This window comes from Mustela erminea, chromosome 1 (assembly GCF_009829155.1).
Source record: "Mustela erminea isolate mMusErm1 chromosome 1, mMusErm1.Pri, whole genome shotgun sequence".
NCBI classification, from domain to species: Eukaryota; Metazoa; Chordata; class Mammalia; order Carnivora; family Mustelidae; genus Mustela; species Mustela erminea.
This window is the reverse complement of record NC_045614.1, coordinates 138,011,148-138,029,418: the sequence shown is the minus strand read 5'-3', so window position 1 is coordinate 138,029,418 and position 18,271 is coordinate 138,011,148. Positions and strand designations below refer to the sequence as shown.

General features: G+C 39.6%; 1 protein-coding gene across 16 annotated transcripts in view; it reads right to left on the bottom strand.

Moving 5' to 3' along the window:
• The window catches only part of VEPH1 (ventricular zone expressed PH domain containing 1), a 254,356-nt gene that overhangs the window by 172,095 nt on the left and 63,990 nt on the right, over positions 1–18,271 (bottom strand). For all 16 annotated transcript variants that reach the window (XR_004285805.1, XM_032343551.1, XM_032343560.1 and 13 more), the window contains exons 5-6: positions 13,343–13,509; positions 563–772 (exon numbers count right to left, since the gene is read on the bottom strand). Coding sequence is in view for 15 of the 16 variants with exons in the window: in XM_032343551.1 (XP_032199442.1) it covers positions 563–772; positions 13,343–13,509 (377 nt within the window). In the remaining variant the exon portion in view is untranslated. The remainder of the gene's footprint in view (positions 1–562; positions 773–13,342; positions 13,510–18,271) is intronic.

Sequence of the window (18,271 nt, the reverse complement as noted above, 5' to 3'; positions counted from 1 at the left end):
TTCTTGGTCGCCTAATCCCCACAAGCTGATGGCATCCTGCTGTTCCTGCCAAAAGATTCTATTATGCAAATATTTAGGCCTTTTAAACATGCACAAACGTTTATTTCACTCTTCCAAGTAACATCATCCAGAGGGCTCAAAAGATACTGAATTCACGTATTTATTGACAGTATAGCTATGGGATCTTATTAATAGGTATGTCTGAGACCTAACCTTATGCTTCCTGATGGTTTTCTCATTGAGCAAAACTGCAACCAGAAATAAGACACAACCCTTTTATTGGTTATTGTTATTACAAAGTGGTCTTGAGTCTGTCGTAGCGCTTTCTCTATTTTAATCCTTCCCCTTCCCTATGACACTCCAGCAATGAGATCCTTACTTACCGAACCTTCCACCTAGCCCTGCTATAATGCGCCCTTGTTCCAAAGACCACTGTCCATGCAAAAGGTTTTAAAAGAGAAATGGGAACTCTGAGAAGTTCCAGGACAAATCTGGAGGTCCAACAGCCCCAATGGATGAACCGGCAATGGAATTTCGGGAAACAGAAAAAAGCCAAACTTACTTCATCCACATGCCCCACAGCTCCGTAGAGTCTTGCCATTTGTCCGATGAGGTAGGGGAATCTCTCACCAATCTCTTTCAGCATTGGAAGAAAACCATTCAAAGCCACAGGTTCATAGCCTGCTATCTCTATGAGGATGTTTAGGATGACATCATTATGGGTCGAATCTTTCAAATGCCCGATTAGGAAAGGAATACATTTCTGAGCCACCTACAAAAAGGAAAGAGAGGAGAAGAAAGAGAAACAAGGAAGAAAATTAATTAAATCAGAATCAATCTAATATTTTTTGCATGAAATCTAAAGTCAGCACATTCTGGGATTATTGCCCTCATTGCAACTCAAACATATCCCCCACATCCGGAATTTAAAATTTATGATAAAGTTTCAGAGGATTCGGTTTCTTTTCATCTGTGTTGTGCTATTGGAGAGTAAAGTTTACAAAAATGTTTAGATACTGCTATTCATAAATCAAGTTTTGATGTGTTATGTCCTCACCAGGAATATTACATTTCCTCCAACCCACCATGAGAGCTATGATTTAAAGGACAATATGGTATAAGTATGTCAAAGATCCTTGATAACTTTAATGAACATCTTCAAGTTGGAGAAGCATGCCTTGGAAATACTTAATAATAAAAATAAGGAAACAGGAAAGAGCTTTAACATTTTCTTAATTTTCCATTTTGATCACAAAAATGTACTAAGATAAAAAAGATTACTAAAGTAAAATAATTTCTACTCTATTCCTGATACCCTAATGTTGCTTTCTTGACTTGGAATTCTTTTGTGAATATAAAAATGCAATAATTCACATTAAAGAAAATGTGACTTTTTGTGGAATAAAGTCACTATGTTAATACACATACAGGTTACATGCTAACAATTTGATGAATTGTTTTGTCTGTTAAAATAAAATAATTAGAAAGGATAATCTGTGGAAAACTGAAAAATAAAGTAAAAACAATTTGCTCATCCCTATTTCTACTACGCTGACTTTTTTTGTTTGATGTTGGTTTGCTCTTTTGGCTTGTCACTTTTTTTTTTTTTTTTTTTTGCAAGGTCAACTTGAAATGTAGCTTCCAGTATTAAAACAGAATCTGATACTCAGGTTGGTCTGCTAAATTTATAATTCACCTTCTGCCAAAAACCTACTTCCCCCACGTCCCTCTCTAGCTAGCTCTAAGTATCTCTTTTCTCCATAAATGGAACCATTATCTGCCTGGCTACTCAAGTCAGAAATCTGGGAGTCACTTTTGACATCTGTTTCTCCCTTATCAGAGCCTCATCCAAGCAACCACCAAGTGGTTCATTCCACCTCCCAGGTATCTCACAGATCTCTCCACTTCCCTTCATTTTCATTCATCTCTCCACTCACTCATTCACAAATATTTATTGAATCCTCCCTATTTGCAAGGTAGTGTTCTAGGTGCCAGTGTTATGGCTGCTAATAAGTCTGACTTTGTGGAATATTTCAGTATGTAGTAAAGAAGACATTCCATAAAACAAATAATTACAAAGGAAATGCTTAATCATAAATTCTAATTAAGTGCCGTACAGGGAAAATCCAAGGTGCTGTGAGACCTGTGAGACATGTCCTGGGGACCTCATTCAGGCTGGGGTCAGGAAAGTAACTGTCAGCAGGTACCTCTAAGCTGAAACCACTGATCCCCTCATCCTGAACCTATCCAGCAGCTTTCTAACTATTCTCTCTGTCTTTAGTCTCATCCACCCAATTCCTTTTCTGCTTTGTGGCCACAATGGTAACCCTTCCCCCGCTTAGCATAGTTCACTAATTTGACATTGTTCTCCAGATAGAGATTTAACATACCTTTTCTGAACTGATGACAATCTTTCTAGACTTATCTTACCTATTCTACCGTCTCCCATCTAGACCCTATCACGTATCATACTTCAACCATGTTGATTTTTTAAAAAATTTTTTCTTGACCTGCTAAGTTTTCTCTTGCATCTAGTATTTAACTCATGTGATCAACTCTGCCTATAATTCTTATTATTCTATTTTGCTTGACACTCCTCACTCTTGAGGCCACAGATTAGCTGCTGTTTCCTTTAAAAGCCTTCCTCCACTCCCTTCTCTCCCCATTCAGTCCAGTGTCTAGGCTGAGGCCCCATCATACCCTAAATGGCTCCCAACAAACCCTTCTCATGCTTTCTTCATATTGCTGCTCTAGATGTCTGCTTTGCAGGCTGGATTAAAAACTCTACAAGGTCAAGACTCAATTCTAATTTGTATTCCATTGCACACCCAAAGCCTAGCACAAAGCCTGGCCAAAAAATGAGTCGATAAATATTTGAGGCACAAATCAAAGGAAGACATGTCTAAATGACTTTTTAGGTAGCATTTGAATAACCTCCACACTCTACCCCATAGTGTTGAACAGTTGCACATAATGTTTAACATACATATTGTCACATGTCATATAAAAAATAACTAATAGGGACATAAAAAAGACATTTTGAGATTATTAAAATTATCCTACGTACAAATTTAAACTTGATACTCATAGCCAGTACTTGCTAAGTAAGGGCCAGGGCTTGTTTCTGGTATATGGCACATAGGAATGCACAGTTCCGTAAATGCTGCCTGTGCATTTGGAAGCCGTTGTATGTCCTTCAGGAGAAACCACGAGAGATCCCTGGCACATGAGGCAGAAGTGTCAGCCAGCTGCTCTGGGTCAGGGCACCATACTTAACCTGAGTCTTTTAGGAATGGAAAATGCTTACACACTTCCTGCCCCATTCTATAAAATTCCATTTCCTAGTCCTTACACTTCATGTCCTATTCCTGGAACATGAAGGTCTCTGTGACACGTGCTTCTAGTCATGCCAATTTTATTTAAACTCTAGCCATACATCCCAGCCATGCAAGAAAAATACTGTATTCATTGTCCCATAAAGGAAAAGAAAAGAAAAAACAAGTGAGCAAGCTAGCTAGTGAACTGGCTCATGGCGGATACATGTATGTTTAGGCAGAGTTGAACCCATAGAAGCAAAGAGAAGAGAAGCCTTGAATAGCATAAACAAAGTCATTTTACCAGTTAAACAAAAGTTGATTATTTTGCCATTTCCTGATAGCCCAAAGCTTATTATGATGGTGATAGAAAGGATAGATATTTCTTGAAGTTTATCATACATATGAAAAGCAAGTGGTACTTTGGGCTTTAGATAGATTATTCTTGAATAAGAAGGAATTTTATTTTCTAAACACAGGGCATTTCCTTAGGCTGCTTTCTTTCATGCTGCTTCACTTGGGGCTGCTTCACATCTCAGAGAATGCTTTGTCATCACTGAGAGCAGAGTAGCCACTAAGACAGCATTAATGCCTGGAGGAGAGCAAGCCGACATGGCCTTTGTTCAGGCCATAAACCTCATGGCACAGACCTCTGAAAGAGCTTCCCAACTGACCCCTGACCTCAAATCTCTCTCCCTTCTATTCTTCTGTCATTGTCCCAAAACCCCATTAGAATCATGTCAAGACTTCAAAGATTTCTCATGGCTTACAGCTGGAATCCCAATGCCATGGCATTCACTGATAGGCATATCTACTGCCTCTTCCACCATGAACTCTGACCCAGAGACATGCCACTGATCACCCACAGTTGGCCCCAACACAGAGAGAACACTTATGCTTTCAAAGCCCATCTCAAATGGTTGTACTCATGGGAACCATTCCCCAGAGCCTACTCGAACACATGCAGGACCAGGGGTTAGAGGACAAATAAAAATCGTTACACCACACACTCAAATACTCAGCAGCTACTCCTCCACTTGACACATATACCTTTATAACAGTCTAGGAGGCCTTATTTGAATTTGGAAGTTTTGGCCTGGGTATAGGGACCAGAGGGAAATGACCCCTAGACCGCATTTCTTGTCCCTCTTTTCTCTTCTCCCTCAGCTTTGCCCTGAAAGGGGTCTTGTATGCATGTATGTGAATACCCCAGCCCACATATACAAGCTCATCTGGGACACGCCTCAGGCCTGTGGGGTCACACCATCAGCATGGCCTGTCCTTGGGAGAACAGATCCAGGGACCAGGCCTGCTGAAGCCCTGGAAGCAGGAAGGAGATGATATATAGGAAAAGATTTCCAAGGTCCCAGTTACCTGGACTACATTTAATAGGCAACGGAATGCATGGAAATTGGCAGAACATGCAGGTGAGGCTCAGATCAGGACCTTCCTTACTTTAGAAGACAGTCACTTTTTAAAGACAGTCCTTTTTAAAGACAGTCACCTATCTCCGACTTGTCCACTCCTTCCAGGGCAGACTTAATCACTGTCTTTTTTGTGCTCCCAGAGCAGTCTCCTGATGGATTTAGCATCTTGTCATTGACCTCAAGTTTTGTCATTGCATCTCATCACCCCAGGCCATGGGGACCTTGAGGGTTGGGCCATCTGAACACATAGCACCATAACTTAATTGGCAACAAATGACTCTTCAACTCTTATGCATAGAATAAAAGGTAGAGCTATTGCGTGTGTGTGTACATGTGTGTACATGTGTGATTATGTACTCCCTCTTAAATTGGTCCTCAGGCTCAATTGTATCTTCTAATTAATTTGGCCAGCATTAACAATCTATTAATCTCCAAAACTCTGTAATAACTGTCATTCATCCTTTGCTAATCACTCTTACTATACTGACAAAATATATATTCTTAAAACGATGGTTCTGCTCCAAAGACTGTTGTAGAACAGACTATATATTCCATCACTCCATCTTCTTAATGTTCTGCAAATAGCTTCTTATTTTAAATAAGTACCAAAAGTGACCTCTGAGTATTGTCAGCCAGATGATGCTGGGGTAGGTGCCGCACGATTAGGTACGTGAATAGGAATGCTCAAAGCTGTTGAGGGAAAGTCCAAGAAAATGACTCTCTCCTCTAGGAGCCAGATCACAAAAGCAGTTTCTCTGGGTTTGGACATTAATCAACAGAGGGCTGACATTGCTATTTTCTGCCACTCATCTCTGTATGGTTGGGGCTAGAGGCCCAAATCCTGAGGATAATAACAGATGGGCCCTTATGTGTTACTAAATTCTCTTTCTTTTGTTGGCTAGATTACAGCATGGCTTATGGCAGCCAAGAATACAGACTTAGCCCCAAAAGGCCACTTGGAAAACTGACCACCCAGCCTTTTCCTATAAATGGACCCTGAGGATTCTCTGGAGGTTCCAGCCTGAATCACCAGCCAGGAACTCCCTCCCTCCAGCTAGAAAGGAGAGTTTCCTGAAAGAGAGATACCCAGAGGGCAGCGATGGAGGAAGGGAACCCACCTGCCTGGCTGGCCACAACACCCATCCTGCTTCTTTTTTGCCCACTGTCTAATTAAGGAATGTAAGAGAGAGAAGGTGACTCTGGCACTTCTCTGGCTCACTGCCTACACACCTCAGTAATCAAGTGTGAGCTCCCAAAGAGCTGTATGATAAGCCATAGGAGGCTGGTGGGGGATGCTTTAACATGAAGGAGAGTGCTGATGGGAAACAAAGGTTTGGGTCTGTCTCCTGCTCTAACTTCTTCCCCCATTAGGGCCCTGGCACAGGTAGGGTCCATTCACATCACTGTGGATTTCCTAAACTTGTGGATTTCCTTGCTTCTTCATTCTAGGATACACACCCAGCACTCAACAATGCCTACGGGACTCTGCTTTCACTCTCTCCTCCTCCTCATTCAGTCTTATTTATTCCTTCTTCTCCTATCTAGCTCACCTTTCTGACTGCTATCGTCCACTGGGCCCTCTGGAATTTCCATCTGCTTCATAAGCCACAGCCTGACAGCCTTTTTCCAGGATGTTGAGGCCAAAAGATCTCAACAGCTAGAATTAGACTAGGTTTACAATGTAGCCCAGCCTTAAATCGATGGCTTTAGGAAAATTACCTAACCAGTGATAGCCACAGATCTTCTGTAAGTGGCAGTCTCAGGGAGGGCAGTATGACTGTAATGAACAATAGGAGGAACAGACACTGCCCATATGAAAATCGGAGGGGCTGGTAAAGAAGAAGAGATTGTGAAAAGCCACTTTACTATCACTCCTTTGTACCACCACAGTTGTTAACCTCTCCAAACGTTGACTTTTCTGTTGACCAAAGGAAAAGTTATTATGGTGAATAAGTGAGATAATGTTGTAAAACACCTACACAGTGTCCAGAACTTGACATTAGTTCAACAACTATTAGTGCCCCTTGTTTACCCTCCTCTGCTTCCTGTAACCAGCTGGGAACCCTACAGGAACACCTTGGAGAGGTTCCAGACCACCACAATAGAGTAAACAGCCCAATAAAGAGATTCAAATGAATTTTTTTGCTTTCCCAGCACATATAAAATTTATGTTTATACTCTACTATAGTCTATTAAGTGTGCAATAGCATTATGTCTAAAAAATGTATATATCTTAGTTAAAATACATTGTTTAAAAATGCTAACCATCATCTGAGCTTTCGGTGAATTGTAATCTTTTTGCTGGCAGAGGTTCTTGTCTTTATGTTGATGGCTGCTGACTGATCAGGGCGATGGCTGCTGAAGGCGGGGGTCCTGTGGCAATTTCTTAAAATAAGACAGCAATGAAATTCACCACATCAACTGACTCTTCCTTTCACAAATTTCTCTACAGCATGAAATATTATTTGATAGCATTTTACCACAGTAGAACTGCTTTCAAAACTGGAGTCAATACTCTCAAATCATGCTGCTGCTTTATCAACCAAGTGTATGTAAGATTCTAAATCCTTTGTTGTCATTTCAACAGTCTCTACAGCTTCTTCACTGGGAGTGGATTCCAGCTCAAGAAACCACTTCCTTTGCTCCTCCAAAAGAAGCATGTCTTCATATCTTTAAAAGTTTTATCATGAAATTGTAGCAATTCAGTCTCATCTTCAGGTTCCTGTTTAATTCTAGTTCTCATGCTATTTTTGCCATATCTGCAGTTACTTCCTCTAGGGAAGTCATGAATCCCTCAAAGTCATCCATGAAGGCTGAAATCAACTTCTTCCAAACTTCTGTTCACGTTAATATTTTGACCTCCTCTCATGAACCATGAATGTTCTTACTGATGTCTACAATGGTAACTCCTTTCCAGAAGGTTTTTGGTTTACTTTGCCCAGATCCATCAGAGCAATCACTATGTATGGCAGCTACAGTCTTATGAAGTGTATTTCTTAAGTAGTAGTACTTCAAAGTTCAAATCCACTCACTGATCCACTCATGTTAGCAGGTATGAAAACATTGCTTTCATAGTACACATCCATCAGAGCTCTTGGGTGACCAAGTGAATGGTCAATTAGCCATCATATTTTGAAAGGAATCTCTCTCTTCCTCTTCCTTTTTCTGAGCTGTAAGTCTCAACAGTGGGCTTAAAATATTTAGTAAACCACGTTGTAAACAGATGTGCTGTCAACCAGGCTTTGTTGCTCCATTTCTAGAGCACAGGCAGAGTGGAGTTAGCATCATTCTTAAGGGCTCTAGAATTTTCAAACTGGTCAGTGAGCATTGGCTTTAACTTGAAGTCACCAACTGCAGCAACCCCTAGCAAAAGAGAAGCCTGTCCTTTGAAGTCTTAAAGCCAAGCATTGATTTCTCCTCTCTAGCAATGAAATTCCTAGACAGCATCTTCTTCTAAGAGAAGGCTGTTTTATTGGCACGGAAAAATCTGTTGTTTAGTGCAGTCACCTTCATGAAGTTTCTTAGCTCAATCATCTGCATAGCTTGTTACAGCTTCAACATCATACTTCACTTCCACAGGTTCCTCACCTCTCTCCACTTTCGCAGAACTGATCTGCATTAGGCTTTGGCTTAAGAAAACATCATGGCTAGTTTCATCTTTTATCCAGACCACTCACAATTTCTCCACAGCAAAAATAAGGCCATTTTGTTTTCTTATCACTCATACATTCAAAGGAGTAGCACTTTCAATTTTCTTCAAGAACTTTTCCTTTACATTTACAACTTAGCTAAGAGATTGATATTTGGCACAAGAGGCCCAGCTTTTGACCTATGTCAGCTTTTGGCATGCCTTCTTCATTAAGCTAATTCATGCCTAGTTTTTTATTTAAAGTGAGAGAGTTGCTACTCTTCCTTTCACCTGAACACTTAGAGGCTTTTCTAGGGTTCTTAGGTGGCTTAATTTCAATTGTGTTGTGTCTCAGGGAATGGGGGAGCCCTGGGATAGGGAGGGAGATGTGGAATGGAGGGTTAATGGGCCAGTCAAAACACACCCATTTATCTATGAAGTTTGCATCCCTATGAAGTTTGGGGTACCCCCAAATAATTACAATAGTATCATTAAAGATCACTGATCACAGATCACCATAACAAATATAATAATAATAAAGATGTTTGAATCATTGCAAGAATTATGAAAATGTGACACAGAGACTCAAAGTAAACAAGTGCTATTGGAAAAATTGTAACCACAGCCTTGCTTGATGCAGGGTGGCCACAAAACTTTAATTTGTAAAAAATACAACACTGCAAAGTGCAGTGATGGGGGCAAGTTAACCTCCCAGAACATCCATTTTGACTGGTATAGAATAGAGAAAAAAATAACACATCATAGAGTTATTGGTAGGAGTAAATTAAATTGGTAGGATTAGGGGTATCTGGGTGGCTCAGTTGTGAAGTGTCTGCCTTTGGCTCAGGTCATGATCCCAGCGTCCTGGGATCGAGCTCTGTATTGGGCTCCCTGCTTAGAGAGAAGCCTGCTTCTCCCTCTCCCATTTTCCCACATTTGTATTCCCTCTCCTGCTATCTCTCTCTTTCACAAATAAATAATAATATCTTAAAATTAAAATAAATAAATAAATTGGTAGGATTAGATGATTGGTAGGATTAGATGCTTAAAAAAAGATGTCCTTTATGAATGACAAGTTCCTCTGCAAATTTAGGCACTAATACTAACTCATCTGTGTTAAGAAATATTCATGGAGTGACTTCTGTGTGCCAAGTACTATGCAAAGCCTCAGGCACATAGTGGTGAACAAAGTGGTCTTCATGTCTCCAGCATTTGCATCACAGCCAAGGTGGCCCAGAGAGAGTCCAGTAGAGACAGATTCATTACAGTGTGAAATTTGGTATGGCAGAGATGTGGGGAAGGAAGGAATCAGAAGATTCCTGGCAAGAACCGACATAGAAGTACTTGTCTAAGGACCAGGAATAGTCAGTCCAGAAAGAGTGGTAGTGGTGATGAGGGAAGAACATTCCAGAAGAACACAGCATGTATATAAAAACTCAGTGCACTGAGAGGAGAGCGTCCAACCATGGGTGTTTAGGACCTCGTAATTGTTCAAGGTGCTGGGAGTTAAAGAGGCCCCGTCATCTTTTTCTGTGTCTCAGCCACAGAGGAGCTATAACCAGGTATCTGATGAGACCTCTTTGAATGTCACCCATGGTACCACCATTACTCTTGGATCCCATCATTTTAGGTTGGAAGACCCCAAGTCTTTTCCCTTCCCCTTCCTAAAAGTGAGCCTCCTGCTGGTTTCATCTACATTTATGTCCAGCCTTTAGCCCATGGGAAATAAATTGAATTAAGTGTCTCTCCCTAGATCCCCTTTGAATTTTTATTTCCCCTGACTTTCCAAAAACTATGTTTTGCTCTTTCTTGCAGGCTGCAAATAAAATGGCATGCCAGCTGGCTCCTTTATGAAACCAAGTTTGGTGTTTTGGTCACCCCTCCCCATTCCCTCATATCATCTGGTCCCCAGATTCTATCTGTGGCAGGCAGAATAATGACTCCCCAAAGATGTATATACACCCAGAACCTGTAATGATGATGTAATGATGTTGCCTTGTATGGCAAAAGGGACTTTGCAGGTATAATTAAGTTCAAGGTCTTGAGATGGAGAGATAATCATGAATCATCTGGGTGGCACCAACAAGGGCCCTTAGAAGAGGGAGGAAAGAGGCTCAGAGTCAGAGAAGGAGATGTGATGAGAAAAGCAGAGGTGAGAGGGAGGCAAGACAGGAGCTGAGAAGTGCAGACAGCCTCCAGAAGCTGGAAAAAGGCAAAGAAACAGATTTCCCCCCTAGTGCCTCCAGAAGAGGTGCAACCCTGCTGACCCATTTGTGAGTTCTGATCTCAAGAACTGGAGGATAATAAATTTGTGCTGTCTTAAATCAAGTTTGTGGTCATTTGTTTCAGCAGGGCTGGGAAACAAATACCTGACCAATTCTGCTCCCTTCACTCCAAGCCTCCACTTAGGTGATCCAGTGATCCCTCAACTCTATTCCTTGCCCAAACTCTACTACAGTTTTGCTCCAACTTTCTGTCCTTAATTCTTTCCCAAACTGATTCCTCCACTAACACTCTGGTATTCATTCTCCAACTGCCTCTAGTCCCTGATTCTAGCTAGTACTTTGTTCCACATCTGCAATCTCTTCACTGTGACTGGTTTTTATTTTAGCTCTCCTTATTTCTTTAAACTTCTGCACTTGTGCAGTCGATTCCTAACCTTCCTCCATACACAGTCCATAATAGAGGACCACCACTCCTCACCCCACCCACATAGGCAGTGCCCTGCAGAGTCCCCAGTTGTCAAAGCTAAGTTCAGTTCCTGTCTCCGAGGTCCTTTACTTCTCCAGATCTTGATCCTGTTGAGTCACTTTTCATCCTTCGGAACCTCAACATTTTTCCCTGGTTCTCCAAGGTCTCCAGGCTCTTTGGTCTCTTCTGGTCATTTACTCCTCCCTGAATTCATCAACTTTTTATTGAAATCCTACTGTGTGTGCAGCGCTATGTTAGGGAATGCATGTGAATATGCAGACACAGGTCCTATGTTCCTCAAAGAGTTTAGAGCGCACTAGGAAAGACAGTCATGCAAAAATAATGACAATATATTGTTCTAAGGGCAAAAGCAAAAACACACACCAGGTAACATAGATGCCCCAGTCCTCTGCCCAACCTCCCACCTAGCTACTCAAAGTGTGGTCTGAAGCATCGGGAAAAGCATCACCTGAGAATCTGGAAAAAGGCAGAAAACTAACCCTGTCTCTACCTCCTCAAGGCCTTTCGCCCCTCTGCTCCACCTGGACCAAAACCTCCCATTCTTCAAGGTCTAGCCCTGAGGCCCTTCCCACTGTAAATCTTCATGTTACCTATTTCTCCCTAAGGCAGAATTTATTGCCCCTCTTTTTGTTTGTACCATCTGTAGAACATTTATCACCACGTTTTATTCTGTTTCATTTCATGAATGTTTACTGAGTGCTTTTGGGTACTATGCCAAGGTCTGGGATATAGAAGAAAAGAAGAAATGATTCCTTACCACCAGGTATTGGCAGCCTATTGTGGTTAATTACACATATGACCATTTTTGCCTGCTTTTCTTTGAACAGTTTGAATGTTGACTTCAAATGTTCCAGTATTCGCCTTAATGTTCACTCAGGAAATGAAACAGAGTTGCAACCATGATTGATAAAACCTTGGGCTGACCTTTAATCTTCACTTGAGCACATGTTTGGGTACCTTCTGTAATCCATTTCTACTTTCCCCTTCCTAGCAGTCTTTAGTCTCTATCTGAGTATCACTGGGGGTCAGCAGAAGCACCGGGGGTACAGTGTGTGTCCTAAACAGAGAATACCAGGACTCTTGTTTGGATGTTGGTGGTGGGGGGAGGTAGAAGAAGCATGGTGCCTCGAGAGCCCTTGGACCTATATGGAGCCCACAAGGGGAAAGCCTGCTGAAAATGGAACCCCAAATCAGAAATCAAATATGAAAAATAGAGAATAGGAAAACTGTTCTCTTTGTATTATTTGAGCTCCTGGATCAACCACCTCATCAGAAGGCATTTTACCCCATCTAATTAGCTAATAAATTCCTTTTATTATTTAAATCAACATGGGTTGGGTGTTCTGTGACTGCTTATCACAATCATCCTAATTATTTCAATCTTTTATTTGATTATAAAAAATCAGCAACTAACTTGCTACCTAGAAAACAAGGCTCTGCTGTCACTCCAGGTTGACTTCCCCATGCATAGGTCATTTCCTTGGCCTTTTCTGAGAAACCAGATTCCTGGACTGCACGGCCACAGTCAATTTCAATTCAAGCTTTTCTGCCATAGTGACAGGTTTTACCTTTGTTCTGTTTTTAGTACTGTGCCTGTTATGGTTAATTTGATGTGTCCACTTGACTGGGTCATGGAGTGCCCACATGCCTGCTTGAACATTATTCTGCGTGTGTTTGTTGAGGGTGTTTCCAGATGAGACTGGCATTTAAATTGGTAGACTGAGTAAAGCAGATTGCCCTTCCCAATGTGGGTGGGCCTCCTCGAAACTGCTGAGGGCCTGAGTATGAGTGGTTGAGCTGGGACATTGGTCTACTCCTGCCTTAGACCGTGACTTACACCACCAGCCATCCAGTTCTGAAGCTTTCAGACTCTGACCAAGGCTCACAACTTTGATTCTTCTGCTCCTCAGGCCTTTGGATTCAGACCGGAACTACACCACTTGTTCTCTTGGGCCCTCAGCATACAAAGGTTGTACTGCAGGACTCCTCAGTCTCATAGTCATGTAAACCAATCTCAGTTGCTCACGATATATGTATCCTGGTTCTGTTTCTCTGGGGAACCATAACACAGCACCCAACCTCTGCCGTCACCTCCTCACTTACATGGTTCTAGAAAAAGCGAATGAGTGCTTTCATTTAAAGATGAGTGTGTTTGGGCACACGGGAGCGGAAACCTGAAGCACATATCCTGTTCTCACACCCAGAAACATGCCTGGTTGTGTGGACCATCAAATAACGTGATGTGCTTTTGCTTTTTTTACCTCTGGTTGCTTTCTCTTCACAGCTACATGCAAAAGCCGGAGAAGATGGTACTGTTCTGGTTGTTCCAGCTGAGACATCAAGGCCAGGAGTTCTGTCAGGTGTCTGTTGATTGGCTGAGGCTGCTTTTCATACACTGCGGGCAACACCCTCAACAGCATGGCATTGCCTGTTGAGGGAACAATACCAAGAATGGTGAGTTATTAGTTCACAGGCAGTGGAAACACATTTATTGTCAATGCAATAACCTTTGCACTTATTCATTAAATAGTGAGGAGTGAGGGCCAACACTTCTGCTAAAAATAACACCATATCTTATTCTGAAAAATCACTAAAGCATGATTTAAATGGATTCCATACAAGGGGATATTTTATTTATCTATTATCTAATGAAAACTTTTCCTGAGTAAGGCACCATGGGGAAAGAGGAAAATTTGACAGTAACCAGACCACACCCTTAAGAAGGAAACTGTTCTGACAAAGAATTCCTGACGAGAAACAACATTTGGATGCTGTTTAAATGAAAACTAAGCAGTGCCATAAGCATGAAACTGAACAAAAAAAAGTGCAGAGGAATGTATCCACGTTCCTGAGAGATATGGGGGCATGATTAAGACAACTGACATAGGGCAAAGCTGCCTTATTTTTATGAATAGTCAGAAAAGTAGCAATGCAAATTTAAATCCCCAATTTCTGTACTATTTCAAGGGAAGTTTAGACTCAGCTTGTTTGTCACACATGATTTGCCTCAATGACATGTATGGACAACTGGATTTAAAATGGCAAAATCTCCAGAAAAGATACTGCATAAGCTACAGGGACTTATCTGCAAACGACATATGGGAAACATCTGCTTATCACTTTATGGTATGGATTTTTTCTCAAAAGTCTCTCAAGTACTTAAATGTCTCAGGAGAATTGGTTTCTAGGGATTTCTTGAAGAAAAATTTTTTTGTGTCTATTTACTTTAAATTTGGCTTTGTATATAGAAGAAGGACACAGAAGGAATCAAATAAGCACCAGTGATTACACACATGTAGACCTTTCTCAAACAGAAGGAATGTGTCCACATATAAAGGACATTTAGATATGAGAATTGGACAAAGGCTATCATTTTCAGAATACCAGTGACTAAAAATAGTAGAAGGGTGATTCTGGATCAACTTAAATGTATATAGGTGATGATTAATAATGAGAATTGCTTTTCCCACATGTAGTTCATATAATTAATCTCCAGCAGGTTTCGGTCATATGCCCAAGGACTGCAAAGTATTAGAAATATTCAGGGTTTTCTTTTTTAAAACAAGTTGTGTCCATACACAACACATTGCTTTATCTGTTTTCCTTCTCTTTTAACCAAGAGCTTTTCCTTAAACAATCAGGAATTTTAAATGTAATGCCCACTCTGTACAGGGTACAATAGATCTTAGAGCTTAATTATATAAACACACTGACCAATCTCTAAAAAATTTCATGATAAGTAGCACTCTTTTTGGAATCAAAGACAGGAAACTGGTATAAGGCTTTTGGTGTGATACTCATTAGACACCCTGAGAGTCTTGAAGGGAAAATCTCCAGATTAGTCATTTTCAGCTGACTTGAATTTTGATCAAATGATGCAAAAGGAAATGCATAAAATTTTTTTCTAAGTTAGAAACTGATGAAGACACTTCGATGTAGAAATTCTATAAATTCAGAGGCAAAAAGAGAAATCCTGTAAATTCCATTTATAAACTAACATTTTTTAAAAATTATGAAATATTTCAAGACATTAGGCAAATGAGGTAATAATATAAAGAATGGGATTGTGTCCACCGGCTAGTTTTGTCAAAAAATCTCGTGCCAAAATGGCTTCCTATCCCACTCATTTCCTTTTCTCCCCAAGGGCAACCACCATCCTAAAGATGGTATTTATCATCTTCATGGATGTTTTTATTTCTTAGTTGTATGTGTCTATACCAACAAACATTTTATGGTGTTGTTTTGCATGCTTTAAAATTTTACAGCAATAGTATTCATACTATACAAATCTCTTTGGAACATTTAATTTTTTTTTTTTTTTTTTTTTTTTTTTTTTTTTTTACATTCAACACTGTGTTTAAGTATTAGCTCCAAAAAGCTCTCCTTCACTTATTCTCAAAGCTGTATGGTATTCTATTGTATAAACAGGCAATAATTTATTCATATACTCTATGGTTGAAAGACACTGCTAGGATGATGATGATGCTTTTTACCAACAGCACTGCAATTTTTATGCCTATTTCTTTGTTCATAAATGGAAGATCTTCCCTAGGGTATGGCCTCCGAGCTTAATCACATAGAAATCACCTGGGTATCTTGATAGATACCCATAGATATTGATTCAGCTGGTTCAGAGTTTGGGCTTGAGAATCTGAATTTCTAACAAGCTCTCAGGTGATGCTGATGGTCCCTGGGTCACCTAATTAAGCAGAAAGCAGTGCCTATGTCCCTAGGAGTTAAGTTTCTAGATCCTCCAAAATTTCTTTGCGGTGTGGTTGTATTAGTTTTCTAATCTGCCATAAGAAGTTACCAAAAACTTAGTGGCCCAAATTATTATATTTCTATAGTTCAGAAGTCTGCTGTGAATCTCACTGGCCTAAAATCCAGGCATTGGAAGGCACGAGTTCCTTCTTGGAGGCTATAGAAGGGAATAGGTTTCCTTGACTTTTCTAGTTTCTAGAGACTACCAGCATTCCTTGGAGTTCCCTTCCTTCAATTTCAAAATCAGCAACAGAGTAAGCACCTCTCTGACTCTGCTATCGTCATACCTCTTCCTCTGAGTCTCCCTTCTGCCTCTCTTTTCCGCTTTTAAGAACCCTTGTGATTACACTGGGACCATGTGTATCATCTAGGATTATCTCCATATTTAATGTAGCAACCTTAATTTCAATTTCAACCTTAATTTTCAGTGAAATAACATGTCCACAGTTTGTGGGGATGAAGATGTGAACATTTGGGGAGGCATTATTCTGCCTACCATCATGACTATAATAACCTACACACCCGCCGGCAACATGAGTGTTTCTGTTGTTCCTTATCTTTGCCAACACTTGGTCTTGACAGACATCGGTTTTTGCCAGCCTGATGGAGTGTGAGATGGCATCTCATTTTTTTGTTGTTTTCATCTTCATTTCCTTAACTGCTTGTGCAGCTAAGCATCCTTTTAGTATGTTTACAGGTCATTTCCCCTCTCACGATTTGACCATTCATATCTTTTGCCTATTTTCAGCTGGGATGTTTGTGTTTTTTTATTGATTTGTAGAAGCTATTTATTTATTCTAGACACTAGTTGTTTTTTTTTTTATTTTATCACTTCTAAAGTTGCAATGTCAATGTAGTTTGATTTTTTAAAATCTCTTTGTAGTTTATAATTTTTTTGTTATTAAGGTATCTTTCTCTAGCCTAGGTTCATAGACATTTTCTCTTAAAAGCATTATGGTTTTGTTTTTCATATTTGTCCTTAATCCATCTGGAATTTACTTTTGTACATAAAGAATGGATTTTTTGTGTGTATATAAATAATTGTCCTAGCATTTATCAAGTTGTCAGTTGTTTCTCTTCCAATTTTTTAATACCTTCTTCACATGTAAGGTTTCTCATATGTCTGGGTCTGTTTCTGGGTATTTATCATAACTTTGCCAGTTATACATTTTGTTAATTGTGGTAACTTTATAATGAATCATTATATCTCATGAGGCAAATTATCTTCTACTTCAAATTCTTCTTGGTTCCTCTATATAAATTTCACCATTACTTTGTCAACTTCCTTGAAAAACTACTTTATTTTTTTCTCCCATACTGAATGTACAGACTAATTTGGGATAATTGACATCCTTATGAAATTGAGTGTTCCCATTCAAAAACATATGTCCTTGCATCTATGCAGGGTTTTAAAGAATGTTTTTCAATAAAGTTTTGTGATATTAGCTGTGTCTTATGTATCTTTTAATTAAAAATGATTCCTAGGTATCTCATTTTTGTTGTTGCTATTGTAAATGGAAACTCTTAAAAAAATGTATCAGTTGTCTGCTGGTATTAAGAAAGCAGCTGATTTTTGTTTTGATCTTTCAGCCAACAAAACTTCCTCAATTCTCTTATTAATAATCTGTCTTCAGCGCCCCTTAGATTTTCTGTATATAGGCAATCAACTCATAATGATTGATGAAAGCTTTGTTTCTTTTTTTCTGTTCTTATATCTTAATGCTTTTTTTTTTTTTAAGATCCTACTTTCCTGGTTAGAACCTCCAGTACTTCAGTGAATAGAACTAGTGTCCAAGGTATCCTTTTGTTTTTACTCTTTTTAAGACGTGTGTTTCTAAGGACCCATCATAATATATGTATATGGCTCTATCAATTTTGTTATTTCTGTTTTATTTTTGTTTCTGTACATAAATGATGAATTTTATTAAATGATTTTCTGCATCTATAGACATGATTATATAATTTCTCCTCTAAATTGTTCATGTAATAAATTAATTGATAACTCTAATTTTAACCAATCTTGCAGTCTTGGAGTAAAACTCAACTTGGTTGGTTGGTTATCTTGTATTTTTATGCATATATTGCCAAGTTCGTTTAGCTAATATTTTATTTAAAGCTTTTGCATCTATGTTCTTGAATGAAGCTGACCTTTTGTTATACTGTCCTTGTCTCTTTTTAGTATCATAGGTACTACACATATAGAAAGTATTTAGCACATTCCTGCACACTTCATTCTTAGAAGCAGTTTGTATAAGAAGAGGATTATATATTCCTTGAATGTTTGGTAGAACTTGCTTATTAAACCTTCTGGACAATGTTCTATACATTTCATTATTTCAAACTTCATGTATTGTAAGTTTCTGTATGTTTTAGCAGGTGCTTTTTGCGGGGGGGGATTTGAGTAGCCATTTATGACAACAGTGAACTTA